The 16,232-nt window shown below is 42.5% G+C and overlaps 1 protein-coding gene across 1 annotated transcript in view; it reads left to right on the forward strand.

The window, feature by feature from the left end:
• The window catches only part of NUP205 (nucleoporin 205), a 373,309-nt gene extending 372,180 nt beyond the window's left edge, over positions 1-1,129 (forward strand). Inside the window, exon 38 of the mRNA XM_053719689.1 lies at positions 855-1,129. Coding sequence (XP_053575664.1) covers positions 855-1,007 — 153 coding nt within the window. The 3' untranslated portion in view covers positions 1,008-1,129. The remainder of the gene's footprint in view (positions 1-854) is intronic.
• The last annotated feature ends 15,103 nt before the right edge of the window (positions 1,130-16,232 follow it).

Consider the following 16,232-nt stretch of genomic DNA (forward strand, 5'->3'; position numbering starts at 1 on the left):
CTACCGGGCAGCTATAATTGGGCCATATGGACATTGGTACATTAAGTCACACAGTACTTTGCCCAAAAAAAACCACACATAATTTGTAACTTGCAGACTAGCTGCTAGTAACAAAGATGGCGGGGAGTAGTGAGAGGTGGGAGTTTTAAAGAACTGTTTGGGAGGTCAGGGAGGTGGATGGCTGAGGAGGGTTCCCTACACTACAGAAATTTTATATATAAAAAATAAAATCCCTTTACTACGTACTGGAAGACTGTCTGCCAGTACCTATGATGGTGTGTAGGGGGGGGGGAGGTGTCAGGTGGTTTTAGAGTCCCATTTAAGAAGCCCAAGATGAGAAATTGTCAACACGCACTTGACACCGGCGATATAGCATCCCCTGGCAGAAGTTAAGATTTCACAATAAGTCTGTTCTGCAATCCCACAAGAGCAGAGGTTGCCAGTCATGCTAGTCGGATCAGTCTTGATCAAGCCTGCACCTCAAGGGCTCAAAAACTGCTTACTCAGCTTCATAAATGGAGCCCTTTTACCTGATGAATTTTGTAGCATATTACTGAGATAATTGTGAATAGGTTTAGCATCAGAGGGTTTTATTCTTTAACATATTATACCATGCATTGTATTTCTTTCCTCATAGCTGTAACCTTATATTAGGATATACAATGTAAAATTAGTTATTAGCAGGGGCTAACTAATTATTCTGTTCTGTTATTATTTGTCACATAATAATTGATTTTGGAGAATTGTTTCTGTTCTGAAAACAAGAAATTAAATGAAGTGGAGCATGCGTTTCTATTTCTTTTACCTGTGATATTTTTATTTTTTTATATTTATTTTATTTTTTCCAATAAAAGCTGCAGAGAGAAGGTGCCAATGTGTTTGGTGAGTCACTACAGAAGAGGCTTTTGGATATCGAAGGGCTATACTGCAAGGTCAGATCTCGTCACAGCTTCATCCAAGCCCTTGTCAGACGAATTAGAGGTCTCCTACGTGTGTCAAGGACCTAATGAAAACAAGCAGACAATTTATTTTCTAGCTTCTAAATTATGTACATCCTGAGGTTTTTCACTTTTTTGGACATTCTGATCAGCGGAATTTTTTACAAACTGATTAAAAATATAAACTTCTAGTTGAGTTTTTTGTGTTTTTTGTTTTTATATTAATGTCTCTTATTAGTGGAGTGTCATGGTGTACTTTTCTGAGTATATTTAAAAGCCAATATTATATAACATGACAAAAATGCGCTGTACGCAAATAAGTACATTCACTTAAACTGATGTTTCTGTTAGTTTTTGTGTCTGAGGAGAATGGTGGTGTGAGCTGTAACTGCTGCAATCGAAAGTTGTTGGATTCTTTTTTTTTGGGGGGGGGGGGGGGGTCTTTCCTTCCCACTTATGTATGAAGAAACATCTGGCCATACCCTGATCTTCATCACTTTGCAGCAAGATAAGCCTCTTATGCAGGTCTTTGACATACGTGTATCTCTTGTACTATATGAGGAAACTAGACTGTACATTCTAAGGAGTTGTGAGAACCTTAAGGAAAGGGATTTGTTTTCCGAGCTGACTTTCTCCTCTTTACGGTTCATCTTGCTTATGTTATATACATTTTCACTGATATTCCTTGCTGAACTTGAAGATAGTATATTAGAATTGTGTTTGTTATTGTTGATTGGCCCTATACTCTGTAAACTAAAAGTAATTTTTTTTTTGTAGGAAGTGGTGGGCATTGGTTTTTTAAGAATATTTCACATATGTTTATTGTGCAGGAATGTAAAACTGTAGATTAGATGGCAAGATGGTATCTAGTGAGTCTTATAAATCAATATGCTTGCAGGGCAAGAATAGGAGTATCCTGAATCTAAATGATTCAGATCTCTTTATTCCCATGATCCAGATCATTTTACATATTTTTATTTCCCAGATTATAGCCCTTCTTTTTGATTTGGGTTCAACTACAAAAAAAAAATCTTTGCTAAGGTCTGCCAGCTACCTTCACAAAGATTAGATCATTTACTTCTTAGCGGGAAGACATTATGTTAAAGTTTTTGTCCCGGTTAGTTGGGCCATACTTATAAAGTAATTCTGCTATTCAGTTTTGGTTGGCAAATAGTGTTATACCTGCTGCAGAGTATAACATTTATGAGAAATTATTAATTTATGTTTCTTTTTGCATTTGAAATAGTGCTATATATATATATATATATATATAGTGTTTCCTTAGTTAAAACTACAACTTAGGACATTCCCATAACAATGGGCTGAGCCTGCAAGTATTTTTTAGCTATTGAAAGGCTAGGGGGGGGTTGAATAAACACAAACAACTATTTCACATACAAAATCGCTCTCCCTCATCCCTTCCCCACATACACACTGGGACATTGATCAGTGCTATTGTCTAATATTTACATAGCTTTTCTACAGGAAAACATTTAGTACTCATATTTTCAGTGTAAGAGGCAAAAGTTGCTATTTCAAATAACAAATAAAGGTAAATGAGCTGTTTGCAAACTATTAAATACACGCAAGCAGGTAAAAGGGACCATTGGGAACACATTAAAGGGGGGGACATTTTAGAGTACAATGTCCCTTTAACCATAATATACAGTGCCACAGCTTGACATTTCAGTAATCAATAGGGTTCTTACACAAAGCAGCAATTCTCACCAACCCAGTAGTAGCTTCTTTTGGCCAAATGTGTGCCTTTTGCATTATATCAATCTGGGCCCACTGAAGACATTCTAGCTTTGAAGTACAAGGCAATCCTCCCTCTGAACAAGAGACATGGCAACCTGTTACATATATTATAGCATTCTTTAGGCCTATTCAATGAGGTTCAGCCATATTCCTTTAGGGTCACTGGGCAACTGGTTTTCATCTGGTTGCCTATAACATTTGGCCAAGGAGAACCTGCATCTTTTAACAGGTGTTAGGTCCAATTTTACTGAGTGTTTTATTTTCTTTATAGGAAGACCTGAAAGTGCAAGTGCTGATATTTTGTCTACATTAGTCCTTGATTCAGTTCAAAGCTTAAAATGAGTCTAGCCTATACTTTTCAAATGGTCTGAAACCAAAAGAGACAAGTTTAACCATTTAGTTCTTTTCTTTTGAATGACACAATGAGTCCACGGATCATCTTAATTACTATTGGGAATACCACTCCTGCCCTGCAGGAGGCGGCAAAGAGCACCACAGCAAAGCTGTTAAATATCACCTCCCTTCCCTCCCAACCCAGTCATTCTCTTTGCCTGCGTTAAGAGCAAGGAGGTGGTAAATTAGATGTTAGAAAACATTCTTCCATCAAGAGTTTATTATTTTTAAAGTAGTACAAGATTGTGCTGCTTTGTCCTGGGGTGTAGCCGTAGTCTATATCAGTCTCTTCAGTAGAGCAGTGGTGGCTTTAGAGCAATGGGAACTTGTGGGACATAATTCTCACTGCACCTCCCATACTGATGCTTCCCTAACTTTGAAAAACTGAGACGTCTTACTCAATCCTTTCTTTTTTTGCCATAGGTCCATGTGAGGGAGAGCACCTCTCAAACCTGGGATCTGCCTTGCTGTCAGGCAGAAGAGGAGGTAAGTGCAGACTTGATTTCTGGGATAACGGAGTCAGAAAAAAGTTAGGCACATTACTTCATATGAGGGACATATAAAGAAGCCTTTATTCAGAAAGGAGCACATCGTATTACATAAATTCTCCTTGTTATCAGGAGACACTATGAGACAGCAGAGTCGCAGGCACTGGGGCAGGTATCAGTAATGGTGGTTATATCTCGTGGCATTTACTTTAACAAGTATACAGACCGGGAGATTGATACATTGGCTACGCCCACGATGGGCGGGACAAGAGGAGGCGGCATTTGTGTATGTGCGCCCTTTTTCCCCTTCACTTCCGACAACGGAGAAGTTCTTATGTCGCTATCTGTCTAATACGCATCTCAGAATTCATTTGCGCGTTTAAACAGACTGTACTCTTCTGATTGCTGCGAGTCCCGTATCTAAAACGGCTCCTGCTCAGAGGTTTCATCGGTCAGGTAGGCACCTCAGCAAAGTATTGCTGAGGTGTAGAGGTGCTCTGTAGTTTTAGTTTAGCCTTCTAGCCTGTCTAACTTCAATTGATAATTAAAGGAAAAATTGAATAATACTAATAATTAAAGGAAAATTTTTTGTATGTTTATTTTTATTAATGTTTTGTGTGTTTTATGAAAAATTGTTTCATTAAAAGTCAAAATGAACCAAGAGGCCTTGCAAAGTGTCCCACCAATCCCTTTCTGTTCTTCATGTATTGAGAGGACTTTAAGCTACAGGGATATAATTTTTTCAAAGCCAACATTTTCTAAAGAGGATGCTTTTCAGGAATCTAATGACAATGTTCAATATATGCCGAAGCTTTCTCCTCAAGCGTCCCAAATGTTACCGCCCTCCCATGCAGTGCTCTGCGCTTCCTCTCTAGCTCCCGCTGGAATTACTTTAGAAGACCGCTTCTCTCATGTCTTCTGCAGTTTCAGATGCGTTGTCTGCTTTCCCAATGTTGCAGGGAAAGCGTAAGAGGAAAATCAGACATTCAGTAAGCGAGGTTTCTGACGCAGTTGTTGCTATCTCAGATGTCCCCTCACAGAAGCCTGAGGAGGAGGATAACGCAGTAGCATCTGAAGGTGAAATTTTAGATTCTGACAGTGTAATGCTTTTTGCTGATACTGAAGTTGTATCCTTCAGGTTTAAGCTAGAACACCTCCGTTTGTTACTTATGGAGGTTTTAGCTACATTGGATGACAGCGACCCCACGGTCGCTGTTAATCCTAAGAAATCCAGTAAGCTGAACAAATATTTTAAGGTACCTTCCTTGATAGACGTTTTTCCGATACCAGACCGAGCTTCTGAGATCATTGCTAAGGAGTGGGAGAGACCGGGTATACCTTTTCTCTTGCAAGGTGTATCCAGTCCACGGATTCATCGTTACTTGTGGGATATTCTCATTCCCTACAGGAAGTGGCAAAGAGAACACACAGCAGAGCTGTCCATATAGCTCCCCCTCTGGCTCCGCCCCCCAGTCATTCTCTTTGCCGCTCTAACAAGTAGCATCTCCACGGGAGGGTAAAGTGAATGTGGTGTTAGATTTGTAGTTTTTTATATCTTCAATCAAAAGTTTATTTTTAAATCGTGCCGGTTTGTACTATTTACTCTCTAGCAGAAAGTGATGAAGAATTCTGCTGAGAAGAAAATGATTTTAGCATGTTGTAACTAAAATCCACTGCTGTTCCCACATAGGACTGAGGAGTGCCTGAAAACTTCAGTTGGGGGTAACAGTTTGCAGGCTTAACTGCTATAAGGTATGTTCAGTCATCTTTTTCTAGTCAAGACTTAGTAATGCTAGAAGACTGACAAGAATCCCCATGTGGGGAAGGTAAGCCATATTCTGAGACTCAGTATAGAAGGAAGGCTTACTTAACAGGGCTTAGTGACTGGTGGACACTGTTAAAGGGCAATCGATTATTTATAGTGAAAAGATAATCATTATATAAGTTTTTATCACTTTTGGAGTGTTATTTGGGGTTTTATTCCACATGGCAGAATTTTAGACACCTATTTAGGGTTTTGAAGGCCCCACAACTCCGGAGTGGAGCGGGAGGGGGCCTAAATTTCACGCCTCATTTGCGCAGTTCATATTGCAGACAGCTTCATGCAGCTTCACGTGGAGGGTCCTAAGACTACTTGAGGACTTCATAGAGGCTTATTCTCATCAAACTAATCCCCAGGGGCAAGGTAGGGCCACAGCAGATTGCTGTGGCATGGTGCTGTAGTTTGCTAACCGGTTGTCAGCTTTAGGTTGCTCCGGTTCGGGCATTAAGGGGTTAATTGACTTGATATTTGCTGTGTAATCATTCCAAAGCATTAAGATTGTGTGGTAAAAATTTCAGAAAGATTGGATCATTTTTGAAGATTTAGTAAAAAAGTGTGCGCTTTTATTATTTAAAGGCACAGTACCGTTTTTTCTCAAATTGTATTTTTCAGTCTTTGAGTGCTGTCTGTTTAACATGTCTGAGCCTACAGATAGACGTTGCTCTATGTGTTTAGTAGCCATGGTGGAACCCCCTTTACATTTGTGTTTTAAGTGTGCTAATGTATCTATGCATTTTAAAGATAATGTTGTTTCACTTAAAAATGTAGCCCAAGATGATTCTTTAACAGAAGGTAACGAGGATAGCCCACCTTCCTCTCCCCATGTGTCGACACCAGTTACGCCTGCGCAAGCGATGCCTAGTACCTCTAGTGCATTGGCCCCTATTACATTACAACAATTAGCAGAAGTCATGGATAATTCCCTTGCGGCATTTTTATCCAAACTGCCAGTTTTTCCTAAAAAGCATGATAGCTCAGTTTTACGAGTATGAGCAATCAGAAGCTTTGGAAGGTTTATCTGTGGTACCCTCACAACACTCTGAAGTGACGGTGAGGGATGTGCTGTCCGAGGGAGAATTTTCTGATACAGGAAAGGTTTCTCAGCGGGCAGAATCAGATTCCTTAGCGTTTAAATTTAAGCTGGAACACCTCCGCGTGCTGCTTAAGGAGGTATTAGCTACGCTGGATTATTGCGATCCCATGGTGGTCCCAGAGAAATTGTGTAAAATGGACAAATTTCTAGAAGGCCCTGTATACACTGATGCGTTTCCGATCCCGAAGAGGGTGGCGGATATTGTGGATAGGGAGTGGGAGAGACCAGGTGTACCCTTTGTTCCCCCCCCCCCTATCTTTAAGAAAATGTTCCCTATAACTGATCCCAGGCGGGACGCATGGCAGACGATCCCTAAGGTAGAGGGGGCAATTTCAACACTTGCCAAGCGCACAACCATACCAATTGAAGACAGTTGTGCTTTCAAAGATCCTATGGATAAAAAATTAGGTTTACTAAAGAAAATATTTGTTCAACAAGGTTTCCTTCTCCAACCTATTGCCTGCATTATTCCTGTGACTACTGCAGCGGCTTTCTGGTTTGAGGCGCTGGAGGAGTCGCTCCAGACGGAGACCTCATATGACGAAATTATGGATAGAATTAAGGCTCTAAAGCTGGCTAATTCTTTTATCACAGATGCCGCTTTGCAATTAGCTAAGTTAGCGGCGAAAAATTCTGGTTTTGCCATCATGGCGCCCAGAGCGCTCTGGCTTAAATCATGGTCGGCCGATGTGTCGTCTAAAGCTAAGTTACTGAATATCCCTTTCAAGGGAAAGACCCTTTTCGGGCCTGAGTTGAAAGAGATTATTTCGGATATCACTGGGGGAAAGGGCCATGCCCTCCCACAAGATAGGCCTTTTAAGGCTAAAAACAAGGCTAATTTTCGTTCCTTTCGCAACTTCAGGAGCGGTCCTGCTTCAACCTCTGCGACCACAAAGCAAGAGGGTAACTCTCCACAGCCCAAGGCAACCTGGAAACCTTTGCAGGGCTGGAACAAGGGTAAAAAGGCCAAGAATCCTGCAGCTGCTACTAAGACAGCATGAAGGGGTAGCCCCCGATCCGAGACCGGATCTGGTAGGGGGCAGACTCTCTCTCTTTGCTCAGGCTTGGGCAAGAGATGTTCCCGATCCCTGGGCATTAGAGATAGTTGCTCAGGGATATCTTCTAGAATTCAAGGACTTTCCTCCAAGGGGAAGGTTCCACATTTCTCGTCTGTCTACAGACCAGACAAAGAAAGAGGCGTTCTTACGCTGTGTAGAAGATCTAATCAAGATGGGAGTGATATGTCCAGTTCCAATTACAGAACAAGGACTGGGTTTTTACTCAAACCTGTTTGTGGTTCCCAAAAAGGAAGGAACTTTCAGACCAATCCTGGATCTAAAAATTCTAAACAAATTCCTCAGAGTTCCATCCTTCAAGATGGAGACCATTCGGACAATTTTACCGATGATCCAGGAAGGTCAATATATGACTACCGTGGATCTAAAGGATGCGTACCTTCATATTCCTATCCACAAAGATCACCATCAGTTTCTAAGGTTCGCTTTTCTGGACAAGCATTACCAGTTCGTGGCCCTTCCCTTCGGGTTGGCCACCGCTCCAAGAATTTTCACAAAGGTGCTAGGGTCCCTTCTAGCGGTACTAAGACCGCGGGGCATTGCTGTAGCTGTTGTTCTGGCCTTCCTAAGGTCTCACGGGTGGAAGGTGAACACCGAAAAAAGTTCTCTGTCCCCGCTCACAAGGGTTCCCTTTCTGGGAACATTGATAGACTGGGTAGAAATGAAAATATTTCTGACGGAGGTCAGAAGGTTAAAGCTTCTAAGCACTTGCCGAGCTCTTCATTCCATTTCTCGGCCATCTGTAGCTCAGTGCATGGAGGTAATCGGATTAATGGTTGCAGCAATGGACGTAGTCCCTTTTGCTCGAATTCATCTCAGGCCACTGCAGTTATGCATGCTCAAACAGTGGAATGGGGATTATGCAGATTTGTCTCCTCAAATCCAACTGGACCAGAAAACCAGAGATTCTCTTCTCTGGTGGTTGTCTCAGGATCACCTGTCTCAGGGAATGTGCTTCCGCAGACCGGAGTGGATCATCGTAACGACCGACGCCAGTCTGTTAGGCTGGGGCTCCCTGAAAACTCAGGGCCTATTTTCTCGGGAAGAGTCTCTTCTCCCGATAAACATTTTGGAGCTGAGAGCGATATTCAATACGCTCCAGGCTTGGCCTCAGCTAGCGGCTGCCAAGTTCATCAGATTTCAGTCGGACAACATCACAACTGTAGCATACATCAATCATCAGGGAGGAACAAAGAGTTCCTTAGCGATGAAGGAAGTAACCAAAATAATCAGGTGGGCGGAGGATCACTCTTGCCACCTATCTGCAATTCACATCCCAGGAGTAGACAGCTGGGAGGCGGATTTCTTGAGTCGTCAGACTTTTCACCCCGGGGAGTGGGAACTCCACCCGGAGGTATTTGCTCAGCTGATTCAGCTTTGGGGCATTCCAGAGTTGGATCTGATGGCGTCCCGTCAGAACACCAAACTTCCTCTTTACGGATCCAGGTCCAGGGACCCCAAGGCGGAGTTGATAGATGCTCTAGTAGCGCCTTGGTCCTTCAATCTAGCCTATGTCTTTCCACCGTTTCCCCTTCTCCCTCGGCTGATAGCCAGAATCAAACAGGAGAAGGCCTCGGTAATTCTGATAGCGCCTGCGTGGCCACGCAGGACTTGGTATGCAGACCTAGTGGACATGTCATCTGTTCCACCATGGACACTGCCACTGAGGCAGGATCTTCTAATACAGGGTCCATTCAAGCATCCAAATCTAGTTTCTCTGCAGCTGACTGCTTGGAGATTGAACGCTTAATTCTATCCAAGCGGGGGTTCTCTGAATCAGTCATAGATACTTTGATCCAGGCTAGAAAACCTGTCACCAGGAAAATTTACCATAAGATATGGCGGAAATATCTTTGCTGGTGTGAATCCAAGGGTTACTCGTGGAGTAAAATTAGCATTCCAAGGATATTGTCTTTTTTCCAAGAAGGATTGGAGAAAGGTTTATCAGCTAGTTCCTTAAAGGGGCAGATATCTGCTCTGTCTATCCTTTTACACAAGCGTCTGGCAGAAGTACCAGATGTTCAGGCGTTTGCACAGGCGTTAGAATCAAGCCTGTCTATAAACCTGTGGCTCCTCCATGGAGTCTAAATTTAGTTCTTTCAGTTCTTCAAGGGGTTCCGTTTGAACCTTTACATTCCATAGATATTAAGTTATTATCTTGGAAAGTTTTGTTTTTGGTAGCTATATCTTCTGCTCGAAGAGTTTCTGAATTGTCTGCTTTGCAGTGTAATTCACCCTATCTGGTGTTCCATGCAGATAAGGTAGTTTTACGTACCAAACCAGGTTTTCTTCCTAAAGTTGTTTCTAATAAGAACATTAACCAGGAAATCATTGTTCCTTCCCTGTGTCCTAATCCAGCTTCTAAGAAGGAACGGCTTTTACACAATCTTGATGTGGTTCGTGCTTTGAAATTCTATTTATAAGCAACTAAGGATTTCAGACAAACATCATCTTTGTTGTTTATTCTGGTAAGAGGAGAGGTCAGAAAGCGACTGCTACCTCTCTTTCCTTCTGGTTGAAAAGCATCATCCGATTGGCTTATGAGACTGCTGGGCAGCAGCCTCCTGAACGAATTACAGCTCATTCCACCAGAGCTGTGGCTTCCACTTGGGCCTTCAAGAATGAGGCTTCTGTTGAACAGATTTGTAAGGCAGCGACTTGGTCTTCACTGCATACTTTTGCCAAATTTTACAAATTCGATACTTTTGCTTCTTCGGAGGCTATTTTTGGGAGAAAGGTTTTGCAAGCAGTGGTGCCTTCCGTTTAGGTTACATGTCTTGTTCCATCCCTTCATCCGTGTCCTAAAGCTTTGGTATTGGTATCCCACAAGTAAGGATGAATCCGTGGACTGGATACACCTTGCAAGAGAAAACAGAATTTATGCTTACCTGATAAATTACTTTCTCTTGCGGTGTATCCAGTCCATGGCCCGCCCTGGCAATTAAGTCAGGTTAAAAAATTATTGTTTAAACTACAGTCACCACTGCACCCTATGGTTTCTCCTTTTTCTCCTAACCGTCGGTCGAATGACTGGGGGGCAGAGCCAGAGGGGGAGCTATATGGACAGCTCTGCTGTGTGTTCTCTTTGCCACTTCCTGTAGGGAATGAAAATATCCCACAAGTAAGGATGAATCCGTGGACTGAATACACCGCAAGAGAAAGTAATTTATCAGGTAAGCATAAATTCTGTTTTTCTCCATCTCCTATAGTTAAAAAGATGTTTCCCATAGCTGACTCTGTTAAGGAGGCTTGGCAAACAGTCCCCAAGGTGGAAGGAGCTGTTTCCATCTTAGCTAAGAGAACTACTATTCCCATAGAGGATAGTTGTGCTTTCAAAGATCCTATGGACAAAAAATTAGAGGGGTTACTCAAAAATATGTATGTACACCAGGGCTTACAATGGCAGCCAGCTGTGTGCATTGCTACCTTCACTAGCGTGGCGGCATATTGGTTTGATGCGTTGTCTGATGCTATCAGGACTGAAACTTCCCTGGATGAAATCCCAGGATAGGATAAAAGCTCGTAAATTGGCTAATTCCTTTATTACGGATGCTTCCCTTCAAGTTATCAAACTGGGAGCAAAGATTTCAGGTTTCTCTGTTCTAGCTCGCAGAGCCTTATGGTTAAAACCTTGGTCTGCGGATGTATCCTCTAAGTCTAAGCTTTTAGCGATTCCTTACAAGGGGAAGACCTTGTTTGTACCTGGCTTGACGGAAATAATCTCTGATATTACGGGAGGTAAGGGTCATCTCTCTCAGGATAAGAGAAATAAACAAAAGGGACGACAGAGTAATTTTCTTTCCTTTCGAAATTTTAAGGGAAATTCTTCCTCTTCCGCCTCCAAGCAGGAACAGTCTAAACCTTCCTGGAGACCCAATCGGTCTTGGAATAAGGGAAAACAATCCAAGAAGCCTGCTATTGAATCAAAGACAGCATGAAGGGCCTGCCCCTGATCTGGGACCGGATCTTGTATGGTGCAGAGTTTCCTTCTTTGCTCAGGCTTGGGTTTGAGATGTGCAGGATGCCTGGGCAGTAGAAATAGTGTCCCAGGGATACAAACTAGAGATCAAAATCTTTCCTTCCAGAGGCAGGTTTCTGCTTTCAAGATTATCTGTAGACCAGACAAAAAGAGACATTCTTACACTGTGTCAGAGTCCTCTCCGACCTGGGAGTGATAGTTCCTGTTCCAATTCAGGAACGGGGTCTGGGATTTTATTCCAATCGGTTTGTGGTTCCCAAAAGAGAGGGAACCTTCAGGCCTATTTTAGATCTCAAAACTCTAAACAAAGCCCTCAGAGTACCGTCCTTCAAGATGGAAACTATTCGTTCCATTCTCCCTTTGGTCCAAGAAAGTCAATTTATTACAACGGTGGATTTAAAGGACGCATACTTGCATGTTTCCATTCACAGGGATCATCACAGGTTTTTAAGGTTTGCCTTTCTAGACAATCACTTCCAATTCATGGCTCTGCCCTTCAGTCTTGCCACAGCTCCCAGGATTTTCTCAAAGGTTCTGGGTTCGCTGTTGGCGGTGCTTTGGTTATGGGGCATTGCAGTGGCGCTCTATCTGGACGACATCCTAGTCCAGGCGCCATCCTTACAACAGGCAAGATCACACATGGAAATGCTGTTATCTTTCCTGCAATCTCACGGATGAAAGGTAAATTTGGAAAAGAGTTCCTTAGTCCCAAATACAAGGGTAACTTTCCTGGGAACCATAATAGATTCGCTATCAATGAAGATATTTCTGACAGAAGTCAGGAAATCAAAGATTTTCGATACTTGTATAGCCCTTCAGTCCACTCCTCGGCCATCAGTGGCCCAGTGCATGGAGGTAATCAGGCTGATGGTGGCGGCAATGGACATCCCGTTTGCTCGGTTCCGTCTCCGACCTCTGCAGTTAAACATGCTCAGGCAATGGAACAGAGATTATGCGGATTTGTCTCGAATACTTCTGGATCAGGAGACAAGGGATTCTCTTCAATGGTGGTTGTCTCGGGATCATCTCTCCCAGGGAGCCTGCTTTCGCAGACCATCTTGGGTGATTGTGACAACAGACGCCAGCCTTCTTGGATGGGGAGCAGTCTGGGGCTCCCTAAAGGCTCAGGGAGTTTGGACTCAGTCAGTCTGTTCTACCTATAAACATTCTGGAACTGAGGGTGATCTTCAATGCTCTTCTGGCCTGGCCCCAGTTAACCTCGGTCCAGTTCATCAGGTTCCAGTCGGACAACATAACCAGTAGCTTACATCAATCATCAGGGAGGAACGAGGAGTTCCTTAGCGATGACAGAGGTAACCAAAATAATTCAGTGGGCAGAATCCCAGTTTTGCTGTCGGTCAGCGATCCACATCCCAGGGGTGGACAACTGGGAGGCGGACTTCCTGAGCAGGCATACCTTTCATCCGGGGAGTGGGAACTCAATCCGGAAGTGTTTTCCAGCCTGATTCTCAAATGGGGTAAGCCAGAATTGGATCTCATGGCATCTCTGCAGAATGCCAAGCTTCCAAGGTACGGGTCGAGGTCCAGGGACCCTCAGGCGGTACTGATAGACGCCCTGGCGGTACCTTGGACCTTCAGTCTAGCATACCTATTTCCTCCGTTTGCTCTTCTTTCTTGGGTTATTGCTCGAATCAAGCAGGAGAGGGCCTCAGTGATCCTAATTGCACCGGCTTGGCCTCGCAGGATTTGGTATGCAGATCTGGTGGACATGTCATCTCTGCCACCCTGGAGACTTCCGTTGAGGAAGGACCTTCTAATTAAAGGACCCTTCCTTCACCCAAATCTAGTTTCTCTGAAGCTGACTGCTTGGAGATTGAACGCTTAATATTATCCAAGCAGGGTTTTTCAGAATCGGTCATAGAGACCATGATTCAGGATCGTAAACCTGTAACTAGAAGGATATACTATACGATATGGCGTAAATATCTTTATTGGTATGAATCCAAGGGCTACTCCTGGAGTAGTTAGGACAAAATTCTAGGAATCCTTTCTCCAAGAGGGTTTGGAGAAAGGGTTATCGACAAGTTCCCTAAAGGGTCAAATTTCTGCCTTATCTATTTTGTTACACAAACGTCTGGCAGATGTTCCAGATGTGCAATCCTTTTGTCAGGCCTTGATCAGGATCAGACCTGTGTTCAAGCCAGTTACTCCTCCATGGAGTCTTAATTTGGTTCTCAAAGTTCTTCAAGGGGCTCCGTTTGAGCCTATGCATTCCTTAGATATTAAGTCGTTATCTTGGAAAGTTTTATTTCTTGTTGTTTATTCTGTTCGCAGAGTGTCAGAGCTCTCGGCATTGCAGTACGAGTCCCCTTACCTTATATTCTGTTCGCAGAGTGTCAGAGCTCTCGGCATTGCAGTACGAGTCCCCTTACCTTATATTTCATTCAGATAAGGTAGTTTTACATACTAAATTAGGATTTCTTCCTAAAGTTGTTTCTGATCGGAACATTAATCAGGAGATTGTTGTTCCTTCCTTGTGTCCTAATCCTACTTCTCAGAAGGAACGGCTTCTGCACAATTTGGATGTGGTTCGTGCCTTAAAATTTTACCTGTAGGCGACTAAGGATTTTCGCCAGTCTTCTGCTTTGTTTGTGGTTTTCTCAGGAAAACGTAAGGGACAGAAAGCTACGGCTACTTCTCTTTCTTTTTGGCTGAAGCGTATCATACGTTTTGCATATGAGACTGCTGGACAGCAGCCTCCAGAGAGTTACGGCTCATTCCGCGAGGGCTGTTGCTTCCTCATGGGCATTCAAAAATGAAGCTTCTGTGGAACAGATTTGAAAGGTTGCAACATGTTCCTCTCCACACTTTTTCAAAATTCTACAAATTTGACACTTTTGCCTCGGCTGAGGCCGCTTTTGGGAGAAAGGTTCTTCAAGCATTTGTGCCTTCCGTTTAGGTTCCCTGTCTTTTCCCTCCCGTATCATCTGTGTACTCTAGCTTGGGTATTGATTCCAAATAGTAATTAAGATGATCCGTGAGGCTCATCGTGTCATTAAAAAGAAAAGAAAATTTATGCTTACCTGATAAATGTATTTCTTTTTTGACAAAATGAGTCCACGGCCCTCCCTGTTTTTGTAAGACAGGTTGTTGGTTATTATAAACTTCAGACACCTCTGCACCTTGTTACTTCCTTTCTCTCCTTTACTTTGGTCGAATAACTGGGTTGGGAGGGAAGGGAGGTGATATTTAACAGCTTTAAATTTTAATTTTTTCCAAGTTTCTGCTCTTTCTGTATTATATCAGTGGAATATTGATCGACTCCCATATTTTCCGTCCATGTCCCAAAACATATTTCTGAACCTATTATCAAGCTGAGGCAGAGATGAAGGCTGGCAGTGCACATTCTTATCCCTCTCCAGCACACACTCTTGATTTGCCTAATAAAACCCAAGCTTGCTACAACATGCAAATTGCCCCTTCCCTCACAAGAAAAAGAAGAAACACTTTTCCATTTAGTTAAATATTTTAAATTGACCACATATCTGCAGATATTTGGAGACAAAGGCACTAGGTTCAAACTGGTAGCTGGAATGTTAAATACACCAGAAGTTATCTGGAAGATAATGGACCAATTAAACAAGCAGCTAGGTTCCTGGGGGAGAGTTGTACTTTGTTTGCAAGCATTGACGTATTTGTTTTGTGCTGCCCCCTGCACAAATGTTTTAGGCCTTTTTTCCACTTAATATTTTTTTGGGTCAGTGTGTAAAGTGTTTTTGTTTTGTTTGTTTTTTAATAACAATTCAAAAGAAAATGGGCTAGCAAAACACTTGCATACAGGTGGGTTGAATTGCATGCATCTCATACCGTTTTCTCCCTGAGAGAAAAGAAGGGTAGGGGAAAAAAGGAGGGAAAGGAAAGCAGGAAGGGAGAGAAGAGAAAAGTGGTGAGGGAAAGAAAGAAGGGAGCAAGGGAGGGAGTTAAGAGAAAGAAAGGAGGGAGAGAGAGAGAGAAAGGGAAAAAAGGGAGGGAAAGGAAATCAGGAAGGGAGAGAGAGAGAGAAGAGAAAAGTGGTGAGAGAAAGAAAGGAGTGAAGAGAAGGGAGGGATGGAGTTGAGGGAGGAAGGGAGAGAAAGACGAATACACTTTGAAACAATCACTGTCCGTAACATGCAACAACATACAGTAATTTACCATCATTCAAGTAATGAAACTTTTTAAGTGTCCGTTTACTATTTACTCCATGGGTTCATGAATGCAGAGAAAGCTATTAGTAGCTGACAAACATTAGTACTGAGGGTTTATGATTAGACCTCACATGCTGATCTAAGCAGTGCACAGACGCATCCAGTCTGTTAGCTTGTAAGACAAAAATAACACTCACAGGTGTAAGTAGGGGCGCTTTCACTACAGTTGTAAATAATATATTTATATATATAAATAAACCCAATATATGTTATAGCAAGTGTTATATTAATAAACACTACTACAATATGTGAAAAAGCATATATATATATATATATAGTTTGCCTTATGCATATAAGGCAAACATATAAAGTCCAATAGTTCTTATGTTGAGATATACAAACCTGCAGCTCTCCTCAGGGTGTTAGGCCATCCACTTCAAGGAAATTCTAGAAAAAATGGAGAAGGCGCCACATAGCATAATTCTGCAAGATATACCATACAATCATATACTGAATAGTATAGACATTTGGTGTAGC

This window comes from Bombina bombina, chromosome 6 (assembly GCF_027579735.1).
Source record: "Bombina bombina isolate aBomBom1 chromosome 6, aBomBom1.pri, whole genome shotgun sequence".
NCBI lineage: Eukaryota > Metazoa > Chordata > Amphibia > Anura > Bombinatoridae > Bombina > Bombina bombina.